General features: G+C 36.2%; 1 protein-coding gene across 6 annotated transcripts in view; it reads right to left on the bottom strand.

The window, feature by feature from the left end:
- The window catches only part of PALLD (palladin, cytoskeletal associated protein), a 189576-nt gene that overhangs the window by 90766 nt on the left and 72236 nt on the right, over positions 1–26574 (bottom strand). For 5 of the 6 annotated variants that reach the window (XM_041427871.1, XM_041427872.1, XM_041427875.1 and 2 more), the window contains exons 9-10: positions 20604–20723; positions 19512–19824 (exon numbers count right to left, since the gene is read on the bottom strand). In XM_041427871.1, the coding sequence (XP_041283805.1) occupies positions 19512–19824; positions 20604–20723 (433 nt within the window). The remainder of the gene's footprint in view (positions 1–19511; positions 19825–20603; positions 20724–26574) is intronic. The other variant, XM_041427873.1, reaches the window with a different exon arrangement.

The following is a 26574-nucleotide window of genomic DNA, read 5'->3' as shown; positions in this document are numbered from 1 at the left end:
CTTTTGAGTACTACAAAATATTTTAAAGTAAAGGGATCTTCAAGAAGGATTATCATAGGAATACACACAGACATGTATACTACTACCCAATATCATAACCACAGACCTAATCAAATTACATTTTAGATAATTTTTATTCATAGAAGGAAGGATCTGATAGCTCTGTAACTTCTACATTCTACAAGCTCTGTGTAACATCATTGCTCTGAGGACTGGTAAGGAGTATAGCTGGATTCTTCTCCAAGACTAAATCATCTTTTGGGAGCTTGGAACTTACAGAAATTGATAATGGTTTGCAAACATTCAGAGGAGGTGAAATTATTAGTATGTGAAAAACCCATTCTCCTTACTTTCACATTAACATATACAGCTCATTTCAAAGGGTTCTGTAGAAGTCTATATCTTTCAAAAAAAAAAAAAAGTATTATTTACTTGTATCAAACAAGAACAAAACCCATTGGAATTTCTGGCTAAAATAAGCTATGATATTACTGGGTTTTTAGATCTCTTTCCAAGAATCTCCATATACATAGGGTATTAAGTAGATTTTCCAGTAAATCCAAAGAAAATCAGAGTCAAGTCATTGCAAATTAAAATGGGGGTCTGAAAGCTTATGGCTTTGATATTTGTGAAGTATGACATCAATTACTAAAACAAAATTTACAAAAGTAACTTTGACTTCTCAAAATTGTTTTGGCATTTGTATTAGATGTTTTATCTTTATAATACTTCTTTCTCATTTTAGAGAGAATATTTCTGTCATTCACTTTTTCTGAAGTTTAATTGAATAACCTTCCTTCTAACCACAAATCAAAGCTCTAAAATACTTGGGTTGAAAACCAATTGCTATCTGACAGTTTATGAGAAAGCCTTTGGCCATATTAGAAAGAGATGATAATTTATGGTGGATACTAGGTGGTATAAAGCAGTAACTAGAACTGGTTACAATGTTTAAAAGTGTATGGATTCCCACACAAATAAGAGCAAATGGGTACATTGTACTCACAGAATTAGTGCTTATTTTCAACAAGGTTAACAACCAACAGCCAACATCCAAAGCTGACTGAGTTACCGTCTGAAATCTGGACTCCTAAAAAAGTTGTTTTGTCCTTAAATAATGCTGTACTGCATTTTCCCTTGTCAAAAAGTTAATGTTTTCCCTGAAACATTCCATGGGTGAGTAAACATGAAATATACAAGTGGTATGCAACAAATTGAGTATAAACAGCCATTTCCTATCCCTAATATTTCCTTTAATAGGTTACATTCATGTTGTCCAAATCCCCCCAGTCACTGATTTCACAATGTTTTCACTAAAATTGTACTTGTACTTATCTGTTATTACATATTAACCTCTATCTGAAAGCTTTACAGAATATCATTATCCACAGCACTCTTTCTAAATGTTTGAGTTCAAATATTGCCTGGTCAGGCTTGGCAATTCAGGGCTTGCTCTTTCACTGTTTGAGTATAAAATGGGATTTAGATGTGGCTTCAGCAGGGGTTCTTACCATGTGCATGCCTTTTCAGTAGAATTAGATTTAATCTTTCAAAACTGTTCTTTTTGTCCTCATTTTTGTCATAAAAGACATACCATACCAGGATTTATTACAGATAGGTAAGTATTTTCTAAGAATTTACTTCTATGCCATTACTGATACCAGTACTAACTGTATAATTGTAGTAAAAGAATATAAAGAAACACATTTATGTACCTCACATTTTACCAGAAATTTTTTTTCTTCAGCTATAAAATCTTATGAATTGCTGAATGAATATTTTCAATACTTCATCCTTTATAAAAATTAAAGGATGATTTGTGAAATTATAATTTGTTATAGTAACTTGAAAGTTTGCTGTTTGTTCTGATTTGTCCTTATCTTATTTTGGAAAAAATGCCATCATTTATTTAATGGTTTAAATCAATGCCTATTGTTAGAAGCACCATTTCAATGAGTTACAATCTCTTTCTTTCTCCCAACTTACATAACATTATACTTTTCTTAAATAAGGGTTAACCTTGCCTTGCTTTAGTAAGGCTGGTTCTCTGGAAGAAATCAGAGAGGCTTGTTTAGAAAGGGATTTGACATGCATGCTCTATCCTGGTCAGAACTGGCAGAACAAACCTCTTATAAAAAGCCAGCTACATCAAAGCCTCAGAAGCTCATCCATTTGTATATTTAGCTTACTTTAAAAACAAAACAAAACCAAACCCTTTTTCTTTGTCCTTTGGCTACTTTTGATGAACTATACTTTATGTCCCACAGCATTTCTTGCAGATGGTTCAGTTAGTTACCAAGCAAAACATGTATGAGTCTGCCTTTTCTCTAAGCTTCCATACTCATATTCAAAAGCATGTCTAAAATCTAAAGCTTCCAGCATTTTGAGTTTCAGTTTGACAAATTTACGTAGAACAATTAGATACCTTAAACAAAGATGACTAAATTCTGTCTTTCACAATTTTGTGTCTAGTAACTTTCTAGTAATTTTTCTTAGTCTGGCACTAGCAAGGCTACTTAGAGATGCTTTCAATGTCTTCTTTTTAATACTTACAGAGAATTGGGAGGATATTTAAAATATCTCTTTATGAATCAGCACAGAGGATAACCCTGTTTTGGGTAACTTCTATCCCTGACTCAGGTTAAACTGAAAGCTTTCTTGAAAATCACATGATTTTTTCTAATGAAATTATCCTGTCGTTTGTATATTGATAACTTGTTAGAAATTCATGTGTATCAAGCATAAAACAAATGTTCTATAATGGTCCTAGATTTTTTCACAACAGTCTTCTCTCCAGAGAGAGAAGCAGAGAGTCTGAAATGAGGTGTTAATAGCCACACTACAGGAGGATTCTGATAAAAAATGGAATCTGCTGCCAGGTACTGCCTACAACAATGTGATTGCAAAAAAACATGGAAACTTGAACAAAAAATTGCTTGTTTATAAATGCCATGGGAGATGGACATGCAATAGTCTGAGTGAAAGAAAAAGCTGGACTATTCATGGTTTTATAGTTTTTACACAGAATCATTAGAATTTAAGTAATCACTTTAACAATGAGAATACTGTGGAATAACTTAAGTAACTGATAATTCAGCAGCATCTCTAATAACCTGCTTTAGTTGTTTCAACAGTTACCAAGAAGAAAGGAGTTGTTTCTCTCCAATTTTCCTCATTCTCAGAATATTGTGAGAATAATATCTACTACTTGCCCTAGGGTGACTTCGTGATGCTTGTATTCCCAATTGACTGTTCTATTTATGCTGGATATTAAGTTCTGCACCTTTAGAACTGGTTCCCAGAGCTGGGGGGTCGAAAAAGAAGCGCGCAGTTTGTTTGCAGAAAGGGCACTTGCTCCCCCGCATTCTCCTTTACAGACTGTATTGTCTGCAGCACGGACAGCAAGAGAGAGCGCTCCTTCACTTTTAGTGGTTTTTAGTTAGCTGAGTTTTTTCCACTTGTCTCCAAAGAAATCTTTCCCAAACCAATGAGAAAAAAGGGCTGCTTGAATTTGCTTTTTGAAAAAACACCCATTTGAAAGTTTCCTCCCAAATTTGCCCTAAACAAGACAAGTACTTTTTGGTGCCCGGTGTGTGGCTCAAGAAAATGGAAAAAACCTGTACTAATTGCATTTTAGTTTCATTTACTCTGTAGTGGGAAAAAGCAGTCAGTAGCCATGTTGCTTAAATTCATAATGTCTCTCTGGGTGAAAGCCTTCATGTGTTTCTGGTCCCTAGGCTTTTTTAAAGTTTTAATACCTTTCTGGTCCCTAGGTTTATTTTCTTATCTGGAGATAGCTCCATTGTTGTCCCTAACACGTAGCATTTACAGTAGAGGGGCACAGATTTGGGTTGCTATTGTGCTGAGCATAGTAATAATGGTTTATAAGGAATTTTAAAAGGTACTAAAAAGGTTTGTTCAAGATATATATGGTTTATGGTTTTTTTGTCCTACCCTGTGTCCTAGTTCCCATAGCATATTTTGGAAGTTTATTTGTAATTGCACCCAATTTGTTAGAAGAGGAGCAGGGAATAAGGCTTTTCAGCATTTCCTTTCCTTCCCTTCCCTTCTTCTCCTTTGAATCTGTTATGTCACTTTTTGAGAATGTTCAATTTCCCCTGAGTGTTAAAGAGGCCACTTTCCTGGTATTTTATCTAATAAGCTTCCTCTATATAATTTGCAACTTGTCTAAAATGAGGGCTAATATCTCCAGAAGAGCTAATGAGATACTTGACCCAGGCGTGGACCCAAGCACAAAAAAAATCCTGAGTGGTGTGGAGAACAGGAGGATATGGGCCAAACCCTGAAAGAATTTTCTGACCCTGTAACCTGGGAGTTCCATGTGAGAAAATGCAGAACCCAGCTGAAATGGGAAAATATCTGAAAGTGCCATGATGATTCTAATAAAAAAAACTCATTTCAATAAGCTGGCATATGCTTATTGCACGCTGCTAAATACTGTAGGGCAGCAGACAGAGGCAGGGAGGCAGGGAGATAAATCAGCAGCTACCCCAGTCACTCAGGCTGCAGCTAAACCAGACAGTGAGCCTAAGCCCACAGCTAAACCAGACAGTGAGCCTAAGCCCGCAGCTAAACCAGACTGTGAGCCTCAACCAATGGCTGCTGCTCCTACCACGAGAGGTGGGAAACACACAACCGAAACCAACAGGCCAGTGGGTGATGATGATCCAGGGGAAGGACCCCCAAAGCCAGCTCCAGCAACTGAGTCCAAAACAGAAGTCATATTGAGTCCTATTCCCTGAAGGACCTTAGTGACCTAAAAAAGGATTACATTCAATGACATGATGAATCTGTAATTAATTGGTTAATCTGTCTTTGGGATGCTGCAGGCAAAGCTACAATTCTGGATAATACTGAAATGAGGCATTTGGGATCCCTGTCACATAATCTGATTATCGACCAAGGAATGATGAGAGGGGCTAACCCTCACAATCTCTGAGCACGCATCTTAAGAAGTGTGAGACAAAGATATCTGTGTGCAAATGATCTTTATAGGCAGCAACTACCACTTAATGATGTAAAGAAATTATAAAATATTTTTGGGGAACATAAAATTTAAAAATTCATGTCTGTAGCCTTCTGCAATAAAACACATTACTGCAACTTCAGTCAATTATGAAGGTAGCACTATGAGCTAGTGATAGAAAAACTCAAGTTCTCTTGTGCCTCTTATCTTTCTACTGCAAGAGACAAATATTCACATAGGAAAAATAAACTGGACAGAGCAAAAGTATCAGCATCAGCATCTAAACTGCAGAGTCCTGTCCCAGGGACCTTCACATTTGTACCAGGCTGTTTGTAACTAAGTTAGCAATTCTTTGTCTTCCATTTACATAAACATATAGAAGTGGAAAAAAAGAGAACATAATATTTATCTGTACTACAGCAATAGCCAGGCTGGCCATTTGTAGTTCTGGACATTTATAAGGGGTTTTTTTGCCCCCAACCCCCGAATATGTTGTTTTGACTCAGGTGTTCTGTATGCAGGACATATAGTCCTCTGCTGTGACATATCATCAAATTCTTCTGTGACTTCAATAAAGCAAGAAGGAGGCTCATTACATAATCCCAATGGCTGTGGCTGCTGAAAGGATGCTTCTGGACATGGAGTATTTTTTTATGCACATTTCCAGAGTGTTTGCTCATAATCAGCATTATGTTATGTGTTTTAGTGGAAGCTGAAGTCACACAGCTCTGCCTTCAGGGGCTGACTTGGCAACTTCACTCAGACAAGAATTTACTAGATAACAAAGTCTGGAAATATCACTAAAGTCCATTTTAGACTGTGTTGAGAGTTAAGTAAACATGATTAGCAAGGGAACCAAAAGGGTAGCTGTGAATTTCTGCTTCTGACAGAAAACACTGCTTATCTTATATTACTTCAGGGAGGAAGAGTTAATTCCCAATGAGCATTATAAAAGTAAACAAAAGTTGAAGTGTATCCAAAACTCAAAATTCTAAGCAATTTCAGCTACTGAATAACATCTAAGTCAATACAACTATTTCCCTAAGTATTTAAAATACTACAGATATTAATGAAAAAAAAAAAAAAAGACAACATGAAGCACTTCAGAGAACTTATAATTTCTGTATAATCTCCAATGACAATTTTATCCCGTAAGAAGTAATGAGAATTCATGAATTTTAAAGATGTAATTAACATGCACGTTGGAGCAATTAGCTGTCAAAAAATAAAATCAGACTTTTGCAGTAATGTCTCCCATTTTATATGTTTTGAATATTTAATTACAAAATAAAAAGCATTTTTCTCAAAAGTGACACAACAGAAAATGTTACTAGTGAATTCTGAAAGCTGGAAAAAAAGTTGCCTCCATCCTCTAGGTAAAATCAGAAGCAAACTGCTGCAAAAAAGCTGTTGTCACTTGTGACTGCTTGAGCTTTCTCTCTGTGAGTATGAACAGGTCATTTTCTCAAAGGAAGGGTGCAATCTAGCAGACATTAAACTTTCCCTAAACTACAACAGCAGCAATCCATTCCGTTATGCTTTACCTTTTGGAATGTGCTTCAAATGATGCTTCAATTTATTCACCTCTCAGGGAGAAAACACTGCTACTAAACAACAAAATTGCATTCTTCAACCAGATCACCACTTGCATACTGACTGCTATTCTTGAAAGCTGGAGAGATTCTGCAGAGACACAAGGTTTGCTTACACAATTCCTACCACAGAAGCTGAACTAGCAAGAGGTGGCATTCAAGTACTCTGAATGCAGGTTCTCATTAGGAAGCTATAGGCTTTAAGCTTAGTTAAGCTTACTTCCCTCATTCTCTTCCAAATTGAAAAAATGATAACATTGCATTGTACTTGCCAGCACAAATAAAAACCAAAGAAATCCTTAGTTTAAGAAATCAGTTACAGGGGGAAATTAAAAAGGAAACAGGTACAGATAGGAATGGTGAAAAAATGCCAAAGGTCTTGCACAATGCATTTATTGGCAAGGTACTTCATGAAAGTCCAGGAGATAAACTTAGATAAATTGCCATAAGACCAGTACCTGTTAAAGTTTGGCACAGATACTGCACACACACAACAGTACAGAAGAGCATTTACTTTCAGGTTCTGTGTCAGTCTCTAGCACCAACAGAATAAGCAGAAAATTATATAATGAGAAAGTATCCTTCCACAATCAGCGAGAAATTTAAAATATTATCCCATATACCACTTGCAGGTTCAAATTTTTCTACTTTATTTAGATATATATAAAACTAGAACCAAGGTTTGGCATGTTAAACTCACATCTGCCACATTCACAAATTATCATCAGTTTATAATTTGCATGGCAGGTCCTTGGGTAAAACTGGTTTATCAATAAGAAAATATCTCACCTAGTAGTTGATGAAATAGGAACTGCAAGTACATTTTTGTGGGTGTGCATTGATATCATATCCATTTCTGCATGCAGTAGAGAGGAAGCTCTGCTTTTACCAAAATTTTAATCCCTATATGCCAGTTCCAAGGCAGTAGAGTTTATAGGTGCTATGTGGTGGTTTTCGTGTTAGGAAGCTGTAACAGATTACAAGCAATTCCACAGCTACACATACAGGTTCTTTTAGATGGTCAACATACTAACTGTTTCACAGTCATATATTAAAAATGTAATATTAAGACATAGAGGAATTATAAGCACTTGCACAAACTGAGAACATCAGAACAACAAATCAGAACACTATTATGGAAGAACACCATAGGTAAGATTAATAAAGAAACAGAATGGATTTTTCACTCAAATAGGTAAGAAGATGACTTAATGATTCAAAATCTAAGCATACAAGGTAATTTCTAGAAAACTAAATATAGAGCCTTGTAATGTCAGTTCTATTAAAGCAAACCAGTAAAAACATTTAATATTACAAAGAACTTACCAGTTATCAAAAATAATTTTCCATAGTGTCTTTAATAAAACCTCTTTAATCAGAATTTTCACATTAAAAATGTAGGTTTCTACCCTATCTTTCTCATCCACTGAGAACTTAAGCAATTTGATCTGCATTTTATAAATCTGCCAGGATCATGCAAGTATTTAATTCCCCCAAGCAGGAAAATGAATGCAGCAGCTCAACAAAACTCACAGAAAAGGAGTTTCTGCAGTAACTCTGGCATTATTGTATTTGAAATGGAAAATATAAGTTTTTCCTCTGATTCTGCTAAGAACCCTTTGAGGCCTTGTGAAGACATGATAGTGCAATAAATGCAAAACAGTCATTATCCTGAATTGGTGAAGCTTATGCTAACAGTGGTTCATCTTTTGAATTGTGAAGACTTTTAATTATGAAGAATTTCCATCAGAATGAAAGGAAGAGAGAAAGAGAGGTGAGAGCCTGTATGAGTGAGAAAGCATGAGCAACAGCAAGCGAGGGAAAGGGAATGAAGGAAAAGCTACTTGAAGCTCTAGTTACTTTAACTTCTTTTTTTTCTATTACAATTATTTCAACAAAAGGTTTTGGAAAAGAGAAATTTTAGGAAAGTCTTTAATTTGCACTTTTCTAATCCAAGAAAAGAGAAATTTTTCCTCTGAATTGTTATTACTCCCATATCCATTTCCCCCATTTCCATATATCTCATACCCCCATATCCATATATCTCCCATTTCCACATTTCACTGCAGATATACGTCTACAACTGCAACAGGATCTGAGTAAACTATTACCACTTGTGTTAATTGACTTTAATGAAATTAATAACAGTGAGAAAAAAAAAAGAATATTTGTAAATTTTCAGTACTACTGCACTGAAAATGGTGAGAATTTCAATCATTGTGAACATATCATAACATTTTAACTGAGTAAGCTTTTTCACTCAGTCTAAAATGCTTCCGTTTTTTGAAATGTAGTTCCCATCCTTCAATTAGTTTATGAATTTGGAAAATTCGGTGATACAGGCATAAGACAAATATAACAGAAAATGTTAAATAGGTTTTAATGCTATAAAACCCCACTTTCCTAAATAGATTTTTTAGCTACCACCATCATTCTCTGGATGTCAAATCAGCTTATCATGGACTGATATTTATCAACTGTATAAAATAGACAAGAAATACAGACACCATCCCATAGAGAACTGGAGATTAAAACAAATCAAAGGTTATTTTAATTGTACTTCCATTTGCAAACATGTTTTTATGATCTGAGTTCTTTTATTTTCCTTATTGCATTTCATATTATTTCCTAGGTGGTAAACTTATAGACAATCTTCAGATTTCTGAGGAATTCTGACAGCTAGTAAAAACCCCCAATAAATTTATTTAGAACTGTTTTCTGACATACAATTTCAGCTGCCAGTTATTTTATAGAAAACTCACTTTGTCCAAAATGCAACATTTAATTAAATTCACATATCACACTAGTTATCTAATTGAAATTAAAAAAAAAAAAAAAAAAGCTTTGGTATTTTTTGTGTTGCAGGATTCATTTGGTGTGTTCTGTTACCCCCTAAAGCTATAATGGTTCGGTCCTGGGATCCCCCTCTCCCCCTCCCCTGGAACCTCTCTCTCTGAGAGTGTCAATTCGTTCTCTCCTCCCCTGTTTCCCTGGTTACCTTCTGTCAATCCCTCCCCAAGTTCTGTCCATCACCCACTGTCTCCTTCCCATATTCCAGAAAGTTCTCCTTTCTTCGGTGGGTGATTGGATCGGGAACAAGGGTCCCTCCCTGTCACATTCCCTACTGGCTAGCCGGCATGTTTCTCACGAGTTTGTTCACTCCCCAGTTCTACCTCATTGGTCAATGTGTCGTGTTCCCACCCCCTTTATAAACTGCTGTATTCCTGACTTGTGGTCCCTACTCGGCTGGTGCACTGGAGTAATAAAAGGCTCTGGATTTTACCCCCGGGAAGGGTCCCTCTCTTCATTCTTCTACTTCGCCTGCCTGCTGCTCCCTGCTGCCCCTTGCTGAGGCGCTCCCGGGACGCCCCGGCGCATCTAGGGAGTGCCCCCCCCCGGCTGTCGGCTGCTGTGCCTTCAGCACAGCCGGCGCGACCTCCTCCCTGCCTGAGGGAGTAGAGAAACTCGGACAGCAGCACAGCAGGTATTATAAAGGATTTGAACTGAACAATTCCATGTCTCTTACTTAAAGGGTTTACCACACAGCACAGAGAGGTGAGAAGGTGAGACAGGGGGATGGCAAGCAAAATCTTGATTGACAAACTCTTGCACTTGAGTAAAACATGAAAAAACACAGTCCATATGTTTCTTAAAAAGTATACAGAAACAGAAAGAAGATACAAGTAGAAACATTAGAGTGGTTACAATTGTTAGGGGGAGGCAGAAAGAAAGGGAGAAGGAGGGAAAAAAGAAAATTGCCAACTGCGTCTTTCAAATAGATGTAGGAGGACATGAAAAGTGTTTTCAAGGATAAGTCCATAAAATACAAATGAATTTCAGAATCAGGATAATGGTGATAAGAGAAAAAAAATTGAAAGAACATGCAAGAAACAAATACTTTCCCTGTGTAAAGGTATGTGTAGTATGTCACATAGTGGGTAATACAGACAAATACATAGAATTCCACTTGTACTGAGTTGATGCTTCACAGTCTTGAAAACTAAAGATATTTTACATATACAACCAAACATCACAGAGATCTGCTTTAACAAGTTTGTGATGAGCATTAACAATTAGTCAAAAGAAACAAAAATGCAGTGCCTTTGAGAGGTTATAAGAGGCTTGCCAAGCTCTCATCCTGGAAGCAAAATTCTCAGTGTTTACTAGGTGTCCAATTCCATTAGCTTCATATATGCTAATTATTTTTCTTGCTAAATATACTGCAGAGTTTGGCAAGGATACCTAAAGGCCTGACACAAGGTAACAGGTAGGAATTCTAGAACATTCCAGATATCAACCAATGTTGTGGTGCACCAGTTTAGTTGTTCTCTTGCACTGGGTGATTGGGAATTTGCACAGAATAGTTTTGTATTGCACTGTATAGCATATGTTACATCATGTGGTTTGTTACCCCATTTCCCCATCACATGGTCTTTCCCTCACCTGTCCCGGTACCACCTGGTGGTCTCTCCCATGGGTTACCCCTCCCCTCGCCACTCCTCACTGGTGTCCCACTGGCTGTGGACCTCTCCCTCTGTCCCCATCCTGGGGGGTATAAAAGCTCCCTGCTGCCAGGGAACGCTCTCTTTTCTCCCATGGGTTTGTCTGCCTGATGTGTGTCTCGGAATAAAGGACAAAGTTTCCCACGTGGAGGAGAGCGCTTCTCTAATCTTTTACCTTTGTCTATGAAGTATCGTGTGGGCAAGGGTCTATAGCGAGCCGGAGTGGATCCCAACAGCCCAGGAAGCACGTTCCTTCAAACCAAGTCAGTTTTTCATGAGTTTGTTCTTTTTTTTAGACTACATACACACTACATATTATCAAGTCTCCCAAAAGATAAGAGACTGATTCTATTTCTAGTGAACAACTGTTCTACTTGATACTAAGGCCAACATTTCATCATCCACTGATGATGGATGATGGATGATGATAGTTCCACCAGTGGTGGAACTATTGTGTGTAAATACAACTATCCTGGCCTTTAGCTTTGGGGTCTTTTCTGCCTTCCCTATGAATAATTTCAAGCCAAATACTGAACTTCTTCTTTGCAGCCAAATTCTAGACTTGTGCTTCCAATTTGGTGTTTCTGATAGGATATAAACAGGGCCTTTGAAAGTGGTCCAGCCACCATCTCTTACATGGTTTTGTCAGTGTTCTAGAAAGCATCAATTTATTTCACTGACAGATATCTACTCAAGCAACACTGCTCCTTCCACTGGATAAGCCTTTTCCATTCCTACCTCCATAAAATTTCTGAGAGCCATAAGGCTTCTTAGGACAAGAATCAGGCTGACAGAGGAGGACCTGAAACACTTTCTCAGCTCTTAGGTCTGCTTTGATATATTTAGTTACCTCTATTGATTCTGTTTATGACAGAAAAAAATAGCATATGTAAATTCTGGAACTAAGTTTCATAGCATGCACACTGAACCAGAAAAAATCAAATGCCACAGAGTTCCAATCTCTTATTTTTGTCACCAGAAAACATTTCTTAACAAAGAAAATTTAAACACAGTTAATACAAGTAAATGCAAGAGATAATGGCTGATATACCTGAGAACAAGAATGAAAACTTGAAATGACATACAAGAAATTTTAGTAGTACAATCACAGATAGAAGAAGCATGGAAAACATCAGACAATTGCATAACTTTAATAAAAAAAATCTGGCATATGTTAGGAGGGAACAGAAGACTAATAAAATCAAGTAGCTATATAACTATGTGAGTTTATGATTAAACTTCATGAGCTAGCACCCTGTCCAGCAAGTCTCCTTACTCAAGGATGACTTCACACTTCTGCAGAGCTTTTTAAAGCATGGGCATGACCAACTGCAGGTAGACAGGTAGACTAATTGCAGATGGTTTCTATGATAAGGTAAATTCCAAGAAGAAGTTTATTAAAGAGTAGGCACTGGAAGTTTGAGAGTAGCCAACACCTGAACTTCTATTTAACAAGTTTAACTTGTGCTTAGATAGTTTAGCTCCATTTTTGGCTATATATTAAAAAGCATGCAGTAAATTAGTTATTCAGAAGATATCCTTGCTAAAAAAACATCCTCAGATTACCTTTTTTTTTTTAATTTCTCCAAAGAAAGAATAATAAAACAATTACTAATCAGTCCTCATATTGTTGAAGATTTCAAGCCGAAGTCATGTAGCCTTGAAATCCCATTCAAACACAAAAACCATTTAACCCAGCTACCATTCACATAATTATGCTTGTCTATCTTAGAGAACTGTAGTCCATATTACTTTGAAGCTCACATTATCAAAAGGAACTTTATCTATCCAGACTCCACCAAACACATTTTCCAAAGAAAATTAATATTGGCAGAACAAGTTTTGTCCAGTTCTTCTCTCTGCCTCATAAACTGATATTGGTTGATCTTTTATTTCAATTTATTGACTACTTGAACATCATAAAAGGTACTGTCAAAACATGTACAAAAGGGACAAGCAGATTTTCTAAAATGAATATTGTATTTTTAAATATTAATAAATTTCTATGTCATATCTCAGTTGAGTAAGGATTTCCAGTCTCTCGTTTTGAATTAGAATACTAAGTGCTGCAGGCAGAAATTTTTTTAAAATTTCTCAACAGACCTGGGTGCCAAAGGAAGTGTCAGTGAAATCTTCTGTTGTATTAGTTAAAAGCTTTTTGCCTGAATCAGATGGGACCTTCCTCTAGGAAGTCACTCAGAAGGCAAAGGTGACAGATATACTATTACTGAGACTTTAAATTTTTTTTTTCCTGAAAACCAAATCCAAAATTATGAACACCATCTGTTTCAGTTTTCCAGCTTCATCTTCAACCTTCTACAGTTGGAGTGAGCAGTCCTGGCAAATGGGTTTAGCTGTATCAAGACAGAGTAAACAAAGGTAGTTCAAAACAAAAACTATATCCCTTCTCATCTACCTTCTTCCCCATAAACAGCATAAGTTGATCTATTTACAATTTCAAAATTTTGTGTAGACTGGTTATTTACATGGTCAGGGATGAAAGAATACCAAGGGAAATATGGCTGCAAGCCATATTAAGGCCACGTAAATATTTAGTAAGTAGGATGATTAAACTGCAAGGATTAGCATGCAGGGAAGCATTTAATAATTTTATTTGAGATTTCTATGCTGTGATGCCAAAAGAATCTTTGAATATTTCTACAGGAACTCCCAGTCCAAAAGCACACTGAGAACCTCTCAGAAAATGCTACATCCTAGAAAAACTGACCACTTTGATTTCCTTTGCTTGATAATTTCCAAGTATTGAATCCACCCAGTTATTTAGGCAAGAAGGAAAGAAACAAACAAAAAAATCAACAGAAATGTTTCATTTCAATGCTTTTAGTTCATGATTACCAGAAAACTATCCATAAACTGTTTGCAGATGGATAGTACAACATTCCCTGCTATATTTTCTGGTTCAAAGGTACATCATAAACTGTTGGCACGGTTTTCTATTCAACCTTGTTACAGAAAAAAACAAATTGCCTTAAATACATAATCCACCCCATAGTCCCAACATTTGCGGTCCTTTTCTTAGAAAAAATCCCACTCTTGGTACTTTGAGGAGCAGGTGCTGTCAGTAACAAAGGTATGAGAGAGGCAACAGAGCTATAAAGCAATACTCAGACAGAAAAGAGAGGGAGAACACTCTTGGAGGAACTAAAGATTTTTACAAAAATGAACTGAAAGCTTAAAATACACAGGCTCGAGCACATGGCTGAACTTGTGCATTTGTAGACCAGAAGACCAACCATATCCTAGGCAGCATCAAAAGAAGCATGACCAGCCGCTTGAGGAAGCTTACTCTCCCTCCCCTACTCCACTCTTGTGAGTCCCCGCCTACAGTGCTGCATCCAGCTCTGGGGTCCCCAACACAAGAAAGACATGGACCTGTTTGAACAAGTCCAGAGAAGGCCATGAAGATGCTCAGAGGGCTGGGGCACCTCTACTGTGAAGGTGGGCTCAGAGAGCCAGGGCTGCTCAGCCTGGAGAAGAAAAGGTTCTGGGAAGACCTTAGAGCAGCCCCTCTGAGGGTGCGGAATTCTGGAGCAGATAGGATATATAGGAGTAATGACAGTGATAGGACAAGGAGTAATGGCTTTAAACTGAAAGAGGGGAGGTTTAGATTAGATATTAGGAAGAAATTCTCTACTGTGAGGGTGGCGAGACACTGGAAAAGGTTGCCCAGAGAAGCTGTTGCATGCACCATCCCTTGAAGCATTCAAGGCCATGTTGGATGAGGCTTTGAGCAGCCTGGTGTAGTGGAAGGTGTCCCTGCCCATTCCAGGAGGACTGGAACTAGATAATCCTTAAGAGTCCTTCCAACTGAAAACATTCTATGATTCTATTAATTTCCTTCATGTCCCTGCTTGTTCTGTAAACTGGATTACATTCAGTGTTAAAGTACAAGTCTGAAAAAATACCAAAGTCCTGTGCCATGATGGTGGCACAAACAGTATATGTATTTTATTAATGTTTCAAGGATATTTGACTTTTCTGGTTAAAACACTGATTAGCCTTTATGCAGGCAGGATGTACACTTAGGTGTCTCCACCTACTTGGGTCAGAAAACATCAGTGACAAAGGAGAAAAAAAACGAAAAAATAAATGTATCACCTTTAACCTCTCTTGTTTTTCATATCTATTGTTAGAAAGACTTCAGACTTCTATTGCTGCAGATTTTAAAAGGCTTAAAGTTCATTTGTGATTACCCTTTGACACTATGTTAACAAAGACACAAGTAAAAAGGAAATTTCTCAGCAATAACTGCCACCAGTTTTGGGTCATGCTATTCCTTGATCTGAAATAGGCAATGAAATGTGACTTTCAACCTATTTTTCATAATACTTCCTATTTCCTCTCTTCTGTCTTCCAGTGGTCTTAGAGATTTTCACAGTGATCCAAGATCACCAAAAAAGGACAACAAATGCCTAGTTTTAAACTTACTGTTATCTACTGTGTTCAGTCCACAGGTGTACCAGGAGATATTGTAACACTTAATATTCCTTTTCAGGACTTGCAACTTTTGCATAAGAAATGAGTCTGAGAAAATGGGGAAAAAACCTATTTCTTAGTATATTCTCTCATAAGGCCTCCTCTGTTTTCATGTATTATTTGTTATTAGTAAACCTAAGTATTAGTATTATAAACCCTAGTCCAAGTGTCGGTTGATCACTGAAATGGAAATGCTTCAAAAATTTTCCTTATTTTACCTCCATTTCTGTTAAAAATGTATTGGTAAAGAATGAGAGGGAAAAAAGCATTACTAATGAAACATCCATATATTGATTGTGAAAACAGATGCAGAAAATGCTCCAGACTTGTACTATTATCAAGGGATTAACTTCATGTGCAGTTATCCTGCTTTACATTTTAGCAAATTTAGTTAGCATTAGTTATTTCTATTACAGTAGAATGTATGTGTAGATCAAGGTTTAATTGAGGGTAGAATTTAACAGCAAGATAAAGATCCAACGGTCCTTATCAACCTTGAATGAGCAGAGCAGATTAAATGAATATGGGTAGACCTTTGGTCATAAACGTAAGCTAGGTGAAAGTTCAATGATTCATGTATTTTCACATATTGTTTTTCTATCCAGCTCTTCTCAATGTATTCTAAAAAGTTTCTTATTGCTTGTAGCTATCAAATACAATTATTATTGAAATAATGAACTCCTTTTAAGCTTATACTCTTTGTGGTCATTGTATATGACAGACTTGTATAACACTCCAACACAAAAAGGCGGGACATGAGACAATTGCAGAGAAGCTCTCTGGTCAGGTGATAGAACTGTAGACAGTCAGGAAGCGCTGGCACCACATTTTAGTTACACTGAGCCTATGAACTTTAAAATGATGCCTTGATACAAAGCCAATAAACATCACACAGGTACATCCAGTAACCATACAAACACCATTTTGTTCCTCTTACTGTTTTAACAGACACATGGAAAAATAACAAAAATACCAAGCCACTTGAATGGAAGTTCTTCATTTGAAACCATAGACATGTTATATAAAGTCCTACAGGAAGCCTTGTGTCTTTTTTGCAGACATTTACACTGAGGATTATAAGGGGTTTAAGGCAGATCCTTCATACACACACTTCACACTGAAATTAATATTAACACCATTTGCCTGATTTTGAAAGATGCAAAATATCTTAAGATAACCTACATTGCTGGTGATCTTCTGAAACCTCATATGTGCATTACAACATTATGGACTGAAAAGTCCAAGGCACAGCTCAACCTCCTCAAATATGTCACTGCAGCAGAGATCAGAATCACAGAAATCAGGGGTTTTTGTCTCAGTTCAACAGTCCTTTCACTCTACAGAAACTCATGTTGCAAACAAGACATCATGAAATATTGTGCCCTTTAACCTTATTTACGATTATTGTCTTCTAGATTTCACTTTAGCAAAATATCTGGTGTTGACTACTTCTATATGTATATTTCCCAGAATTTTTTATATTGTCGTATTAAACTCTTTTAAACATTCTTAGCACCAGACTGAAGCAACAACTAATGATGCCTTCAGGATTACTAAACTGTCTGTAACCACAACCTGAATGTTTTTTAGGATTCTAAAAACACTTTTCAAGCCTGAAAACAACTACAGTAACTCTCTGCAGCATGTCCTCTCTTGCATTAGATTGAGTTGTGATAAATCATTATTTATAGGTGTTGGTTACAGTACATTGCCAAGATACAAATGTATTTCATACTTCAAGAAGGTACTCAGTCTCTTCCTCTTGTTAAATTAAAAATAATAATAAAAAACACAAAACAAAAACTGGCCTATCATTCCCAAACTCTTTGCAATTACTTTCAGTGTTGGCTGAAGAAACTGTTTTCAGAGTTTACAGATAAACCATTAAGTAATTTATAATTTATGATAAACTTGAAAAAAGATTATTTTGGAAATTTAAAACCAGTCTTTCTGAAAAATAAACATTTAATGATTTTCAGAAGCTTAAAGCTCTCTTCATAGTTAACAACCTAGAAGTTTAAGTAACATTTAAAAAAGGTTATAATAAGTGTGTTTGCTCTTATTCACTGCTAGTATGCACTGATTCTATCATCTCTATGGACAGATACATTTCCATAGATGAGTTCTTTTCAAGAGAGATCATTCTCACAGTTGAGAAAGCTACTTTACTACTCAGCTAATTTTAGTGTCATTATTTTGTTCACTTTTACTAAGGAAGCAGTTTTCCAAATGCTGAAAGCTGATTTCAAGTCTCTGCAGTCAGGCATTTCTTTTTCTCCTCTTGTTGACACTCTTTCCCTTCCTTATGCTATCACTGTGCTTGGGAGCAAAATACTGAGGAGAGGAGAAGGCAAGATTTCAACTTCTGACAGCAGCACAGATTTACACTTCCTCTGACAAAACAAAACATGTATCTTGACTGCAGTCAAGATCAGGCTCTTGTGCATCAAGTGTTGTTAATTGCAAAACAGAGGAATCAAGTGTAATTGCACTAGAGATTCCAAGGTCATCAATTTGGACATCAGCAAGTGAAGGGACTTTTGCAATAGCATCCCTCTCACGGTACTGTATTTTATGTTGACTCTATGTTTAAAAACAAAACAAATTTTGCACACATAGCAGTGGAACATTTTACAATGTTTATATCACATTCTTTCCCTTATCTCAGGCAACCTCGCTTCTGGGAAAGAGAGCTCTGGGGTGAAATTTCTTTTTTACTGCTCTGCTGGAACCACTGTCTCCTTTCTTCACAAGTGGGTCTTGCAACAGATATATATGCTGGGTACAGGACCACCTGGCTTATTCCATATCACATATCATCTGCAAGTTGCCATTCTCAGCAGCCTCCCTCCCATATACACAGCCACCACCACATATACTGTTATTTCACTACTCTTCCTTTTTAGCTCTTCCACTCCTCCTCCCCTTCTACAATTGCCAGAGACTGCCTAGAATGACAAAGAGCAACTGAAAGAAAAAGTGGTGAGAGTGGAAAGGGAATACTGTTGGCTTGCTGTCTCAAATGTGGTTTTGTGCATTTAAATTCAACATGAGTGCTAAAATAACAGCATTTTTATATTTTGCAAGTTCCTGTGAAAACATGGAATAAAGCAAATGACCTAGCTAAGCTTGAAGACCATGTTTCATGCTTCTTCTTAAACATATTTTTATAACTTACAATTCCTTCCAGCTATTGATGCAAATGAAATAAAGTAGCATTTAAGTTCATCACATTCCAAATATTCTTTAGGGAGATGGAAAAGAGGAGTCTGTGCAATGTCAAAATCAAACTATATGCTTACAGGGAGCATAGTATTGCTTATGCCTAAGGTATCACCATTAACAAAAGGTAAAAATGTTACTGTAACTTTTTTACCACGCATTTCTCTGTCCTTTCCTAGAGCTTTGCCATCTCAGATTTCTAGATATAAGAGAGCTATTGTAATCTAGCTGAAAGCAGAGAGAGGTATGTGTTATACATAAACATAAGAAATAATAAAAAAAATTACACACCTGAACAGCCATTGACCACACAAACCCAAGCACATGTAGAAAAAAAAAAGACCCAATCAGTCCTGAAACAGAAATAGCATCCAAAAATCTCAGGCCCCTATGATCTTTACGTAAGGTGACTAGGGAAAAAAAGGCACAGAGCAACAGCCACTACAATATTTCTCTGTTTGTGACTTTATCTTAAACCTCTCTAAAGGCATTGGGATATAGAATGTACTTCCCTTTGATGTAGCACTACATAAAGGAAAAAAGTGTCTCCTGTATTCAGCTTTTTGGCACATCAATCACAGCAGCCAGAAGACTGTTCAAGGGACTGGCACTGTGACTGTCCATTTGTCTAATGCTATATCACTTCAGGCAAAAATTTGCTGTCAACAAATATCAAGTTTATAGGAAACAAAACCACTCAAAAATACTCACAGCTTTGGTTTGGCAAGCACAGGTGGTGGCTCCTTTGTGGGTGAAAGCAAGACAGCTGGAGGTGGGATGGATTTATCACCATTTGGCTTGCTGTTAATCATTCCATTTACTCCATGCAGAGGATGAATGCCATTTGATTTTTCCTCAGGTGAATTGAGCTGTTGTTGAAGTTCTATCACACCAGGTCTCAAGTCAGTGTTGTTTGCTTGGTGGGTATCTGTATGTTTCTTAGGAGGAAGCTCAAGAGAGCTAATTTCAGCTGGAGGAAGTGGTGAGAAATGATGGAAATCATCACTAGAGCATTCCAAGTTGGCTAAAAGAAATCAAAAAGAATGTCTCTTCAACAAGTCATAGACAAAGTACATGGTAAATACAAGGTGTATTTTCAGTTTTTTAAAGGTGAAATATCTTTGGTTTTATAAAGGTATTTTTCTAGTCCTCCTATTGATAATTTATGCTGAATTAAATTAATGTGTGGCTATTCATTTTCTGAGTATGCCTCATGCAAAAGGCACAACTAGAAACCTTAGGGACCTCTCTAAATCTATTTCAGGAATCAAGGCACTAACTGAGATTGGCAAGTATGGACAACAACAGCTAAAACAGGACTTCCTCTTCCTGGAGTTTCAGGATCACTGAGGAACAAATAATTTAAAAATACTGAAGAATGCATGTATACACAGTAAGTTTGCAATGGCAGCTGGGCTAGTCCATCCTATGACAATATATATGGAAACATGTCACAAAACTAAACATATCATGTCACAGTGTTTTATTTTACAGACGGCCACCTCTAGTAGCATAGTTTAATCTCTTTAATTTTGCCTCTGCTGCCATCTAGTCTTGAACCCTAATGCTTCAGATATGCCAGGTTGTGACAGAACTTTAAAAATCTATTTCACATTAACAAAAATATTAAACTAGGAAATGAACATAAGAAACATTGTTTGCTTTATATGAATGCACTGAGGTTGACAAACCCCATGTCTTACAACAGCCATTTTCCACAAAGAAAGCAGAGTAACAAATTCACAGGTAAATTAATTATGCAAGATTTATGTCTAAACACTCCTCTTTCTCTTTGTCACATACCTGAGCAGACAGTTAGTTGTGCACTGCTTGTTATTGAACCATGTTCATTTGTTGCTGTGCAGGTGAAAATCCCTGAATCTTCAGGAAAAGTTTCTGCTATTACAAGTGTACATATCTCTTCTGGAAATAGAAAAATAAAGTGCATCAAAAACTACTTAAAGTACCATGTAGTGTTTTTTGCACTGTATGTTAAAAGGACACCAGAAAGTAGACTTTTACAAGGAAATACTGTGAGAACTGCAGAAGAACTTCCAGCATAAATGGCTTTAAGGAAAATCATTTTGCATCTGAAAGAAGTAAATTCATCAAGCTAAGTTTTCAAAACCGGCTTGAATAGTAATTTTGCAGTTACAAGTCTGTGCAGTCATTTTACACACTCAATGTTTTTTTAATGCAGGATAGTCCTAATTAATACAAATGAATGTAATGGTTTCCAGAAACAATTATCTTTGCAAGCTCTTTTTGTGTCTCTAAATAACATAATCAGTACAGATGTCATACAATTCTTTCTTTCTCTGAGTTTTTTTCTGTATTTAATGTAACATTCAGCTCAAATCCCATTTCCATAAAAACTAGAAAACATTTTATCATGACTTCAAATTAACTTTTCTGTATATACTAACCAGAATTAAAAACTCCAGATGCACGAATATTTCCCTTATGCAGAGTTTGGGAAAAGAATTTCTGTCTCTGTCTGCACAGCAGTGAGAATGGATACATTAAAAATATAATAAAAAACAGTATCCCCAAAACCTCTTCAGAATGCTGTGACAGATATATTCTGTAGCTGTTTTAAATTTGTTCATTCTACTTGGATAAGCCATGGTATATGCTTTGATTATACCAGGATTTCTGTCAGAAAATTTGTGTGAAGTATATTAGGTTGATTCTTACAGCAACTTTTACAAAATCAATGTTATCCATTTATAATAGGCACACAACTGTTTAGGCGTATTTTTCCAGTTTCTTCGAAGAAGTCACTTTATTTTATCTCTACTTGTAATGGTACTTTTTTAAAAAGATGTCACAGTACAGATGATTTAAATAATCCTACTATTTACACAACATACAGATAAAATTTTATACCTGGACAATGTTACATTATGCTACATTGCAGGTCTCCTTAATTAATTCAGAGTTTCTTTTGTTTATGGTGACTGTTTAGTCTCAAACCAAAGCAGAGAAGTTTTATAATGTTCAGTTTGATTAAAAGAAAAAAAAAGAAAAATGCATTTTGCAATTTGGACACTTAGACACAATCCCATATATTATCACAAAATCAGCTAATAAAAGCATACTGTAAAATGAGGAAAAGTACTTTAGAATCTAATAACTTCCATATGAAAATTATTCTGTAGAAGAGGTTCAGTAAGGTCAGCTTCACTTCTCATAGCTCAAATAAGAAAACATTTTCAAATAGTGGTTGTTTATTTTTTTCCCCTGTGGAATGACAGACCACTGTCTCATTTAGACAGTTAACAAAAAAGTTATTAATTTTTTCCAATTATAAATGACAATGTATCCAAAAGCTTCCTGTACTGGAAATGGGCTAAAAATGAATGACTGACTAAATATTTGGCTCAGAGTTGGTTTTCAGACAGCAGAACATGCCTTTATTTTTGGCATCGCAAACCAGTCATTCTGTGTAGCTGCTAGAGTCATGTCTGGTAACACTGTAGCACGTTGGATCTTATCTAACACAGATGAAGATTAATGACTCATGAAAGGTCTTATCAGGAAAGTAATGGGTAACACAAGCTAGTTTTTGAACTACTGAGATCAGCTTTTTTTAGAGCCTTGGTGTGTCATAAGCAGTTGAAGCTGTATTGTTAACCACACGTGCGTATTCCTGGACTGAACTGACCCTGGGGATGTAATCTTATACAGGCAGCATTCTAGTTTCCTGTTCATTTAACAGAATGCTGAAAGCTGGGTCTTTCAGGACTGCAAAAGAAGATCACTCCACCAGGCTGAGAATTGCTCTCTGAATGAGGTCAAAGGCAATATAAAATGTAGCAACCAGCAGAAGTCCTATTTTTCAAACAGCAGAGCTAATTAATGCATAACATTCTTCCAGATTTTTAAGTGTGTAAAATGATCACATGAGAAGAGCCAATCTTCACTCTTCGGTGACAAAAGAATTCTAAGGAATTGTAGAATGATGTGCTTTGCTTACTGACGAGGTATGTTTTAAAATTATATATGGTAGATTGCATATATCTACCACAGATCTAGATCTAGATATAGATCTAGATCTTTGTAAAAAATTTCAAAGTAAATTAATGATGAAAATATTCAGAGATTAAAATTTAGTCTTTTCAACCAGCTGAACAAACTGCAACACATTTGTGATCAATCATAAGAAAACTGGCTAAACTGAAAACACGAAAATCCCAAGAACAAATCAAAAGGCAGCATGGGAAAAAAACACATGTGAACAACACATTGCTATCTTTATTGATTTTCCTTCTCCAAGCCAAGAATCACTCACCCCTTGCTAAAAGGCTTACTACTGTGGAACACATAGAAATGAAACACTAATTTGGCAAAAGAAAGGTTCTTTCACGATTTCCGTAACACACTCTGGATATACTCAGCGTTCTGAGTATTTTTCTACCTTTACATCCTGACTTATGCAATTATTTTACTTTCTGGTACTGTGCTAAGCAGAATCAGAAGATTTGAGGAAAATAATGTCTGTTCTACTTCCTGGCGTTCATCAGCTGACAAATAACTTCATCACAGAAATGTGTTCCAGAAAGCAGCTCTGAAATGCTGTTCTCAGGGCCTTAAAACATATTTAACACTTGACTAAATGAATACAAAAGCATTATGTTCACTGAAACATGTAAAATGCTTAGGCATGCAAGTACTTGACTGTTTTGCCAGTTATTTAGAAAGAATGATTACATTTTACACAGCAACTCTTTCCCTTTATGGCTCATGAGTCCATTAGGAAGAATAAACTTTGGTAAGAGAGAAAACTATTGCATTTTAACAAATTTTATTACTGGCAGTGTGTTTACTTCAGAATGTTTCTCTGCAATACATTAAAGGTAGAGCAGTTCTTAGATCTGCAACTTCATCTCCAAATGTGACCATTAGCTTCCTCCACTGTAACGCACACACAGCTGGGGAAATAAGTACAGTCCCTTGCTGGTAGCTGTTCATTCCCGTGCAATGAACAGATCAATTTCCAGAGCTGTAGGTTCAAAGCCATAAGTTTTCTGATACACAGGGACAGTGGGGAGTCACAATTGTGGTTTCCTGGTAAAAATCCAACAAAACAGAACTCTGCCAACCTGTGTCTTATTCTCTCTTATGTTCCACAAGTGTTTAACTCCAGTTAAAGCAATAGGCCCATCAGGTTACTTCTCATGTAGGTATCTGTGCACTTTTTATATAAAGAGGATAGAGAAGAGTGAAAATAGAGAAGAATGTGCAGAGTAGCATAATAAATGGTAGTATAGCAGACCTGTAGATGCCTTAACTTGCAATAACATAACAAAAAATTTATTCAATTTGCCTGTTTCTGATGATCACTATCGCATATACCTTTATCCAGTCAGACAGCTGTTCTGGCTTATTTGTGTCATTCAAGATATGAACAGTAAAATTTTTAGGAGATACACAAGACTGACTATATTTGAAGATATCTCAAACAGCACTTAAAAAAAACTGGTAAGAAAACTGAACAACAGCAAATGTGATTGTGAGCAATAAAAAGAAGTTTTAGGGTGGAGAGCCTAGGTTACACAATATGTGATCAATAACCAAGACATCTGCTATCTAGCCAGATTGGGTACAATAAATGGGAACACTGCTATGGCAGCAAAAACTTTAGCCCCCAAAACATTGTTCAGGTTTGAGGAGAAATTAATCCATTTATTACTGTCAAGGAAAAGTTTATGCTCAATCTTACCTTAAGGCAGTTATACTGTAGATGCCTAAGCCACCTAGTTTGAAGTTAAGTTAGGTATAACCATGAACAATACTGCACTCCAAAAAGATTTAAATGTTTACAGTTGGAGAGGAATGACAGTGTTTTTTTTTGTTTGTTTGTTTGTTTTTTGTTTTTGTTTTTGGGGTGGTTTTTTTTTTTTTTTTAATCACATAGTACAAATCAGATCAGTTGTTTACTTTGAATTTGGAAGCATCAACAAGCAAGGACAGTTGTAACAGTCAGACTTAAGATGAGGTCACTGACAGGGGCAGAATTCTGTAATTTACTATAATATGTAAATTGACCAGACCACCTTAAATGAAGGGGAATTTTAGCCCATTTTCAGTTTTTCTCTTAATCTGACTTGAGAAATAGCTCATAGAAGATTACTCTCTCCAAGCCCTTGTTTTCTTCTCAGCAGTGAAAGAAGACAGATCCTTAGTCATAATTCTATTTTCACTAAAGAGTGCAAGGATCTGGCATGTGTGCTAACCTACCAAAGCTTCTATGTTTTGAATTTCATCAGCTACCAGAAAGGTGATTTTCTTGGTGCAGGGAAGCAGTAAGGATTTCTGTAACCTTTGCCATGTATTTTCAGTTTCAAACGTTATGTAGAAATAGGAGGGAATTTCTAAAGGAGTTACTAACTAGAGTGGAGACTCTGGAACCCAGCAGTAAAACAGGAAACAAGAAAGCACAATCCAAGAGAAGTGATGACTATCTTTTGAGATGTGTTTTGTGAACATACACAGTATTGTGCTTAGGAAAAAAAAGGTATATGTGGCAATTCCCTGGCAATTTAAGCAAAAATTACTTCATACAGTTTTCTTCTTACATGCTGTTAGACAATCGTTCTAATGTAATTCAATACAGTTTGTGGCTGTCTCCAGACAGCTGAGTAATGGTCAAAATATCAACAGCTGGCAAGTGATTCCATGGGATTTTCATTCTCAGGCAGCCTGTTTTTGAAGGATTCAATCAGTATAAAGTCAAAATGTCCAAGAAAGAAGTACAGAACAGGTAATTTGACAAACTGTGATGTTGGCTTTGAGTAATCTGACTAGCTATTAATTCACAAAGCAGTCTGGAGGGATTTGCAATGCAAACTGATTTCTGTCTAGACAGAAAAAGGAGTGCAAAACACATTAGAGTAGATAGAGTGTAACAAAAAAAAAGTAGCCAAAAAACTTCCTTTGCTTCCTAATTTCTTACCTGTGTGAGTTCATTGAATATTTTTCCTTTAAATCATTAGTACTGACCTATTAAAGGACAACCAATGTTATTGAGTTCTATAGTGTTTATTGATCGTTGGATTTTGGTTGACAACCAGCAATTAAAGTCATACTACAACTTGTTACAATTTATGTAAAATTCCATGGATGTTTTACACTTCGAAAAATTTTTAGAAAGTATGTCCATCTTTCAAAATTTTGAATACTTACCTAGCATATGCACATTTCCATGTCAATCTTGCATATGTATTAACCATCTGTATTGAATAGCAGTTATGTGTTTGCTCATGAAAAATTTCCTCTGAAGGCATTGTTTAGTCTGGCTTCTAAGAGTTTGAATTACATCACAAATCAGTGCTGCATCTATTACATTTCTGATAACCGTATCCAGGCTCCTGTTGTACAAATTTTAAGATTTTCATGACATCCTAAAACCCAGTGTTACTTATTACTAGTGGTACTACTAATATACAAAACAGTGTTCATTATTTATGCCAAAAGGAAATATTTATATTTTGCCCAAACTTTATTTACATTCCCTTTGCACGCACAAATTGTGTCAATTCCTACAGAAATAAGCCAGTAAGTGTACTGTCACTAATTTCTGTAGTATGTAAGACACTGCACTATTTAAGATACTACATTATTTAATAGGGCTTAGTAGGAAAAGATAAGTGCACAACCCTTAAGGGATAGTATAGTACTTAGCTCAGTGATTCCAAGGAGAACAAAATAGCAAACTGAAATTCTTTCACAGAACGAAAGCACAGGAAGGTGCTCATAAATATATATTGCA

This window comes from Onychostruthus taczanowskii, unplaced genomic scaffold (assembly GCF_017590055.1).
Source record: "Onychostruthus taczanowskii isolate IOZ18803 unplaced genomic scaffold, ASM1759005v1 scaffold12, whole genome shotgun sequence".
NCBI lineage: Eukaryota > Metazoa > Chordata > Aves > Passeriformes > Passeridae > Onychostruthus > Onychostruthus taczanowskii.
Note: the sequence above shows the minus strand (reverse complement) of the source record. Positions and strands in the feature narration are given on the sequence as shown.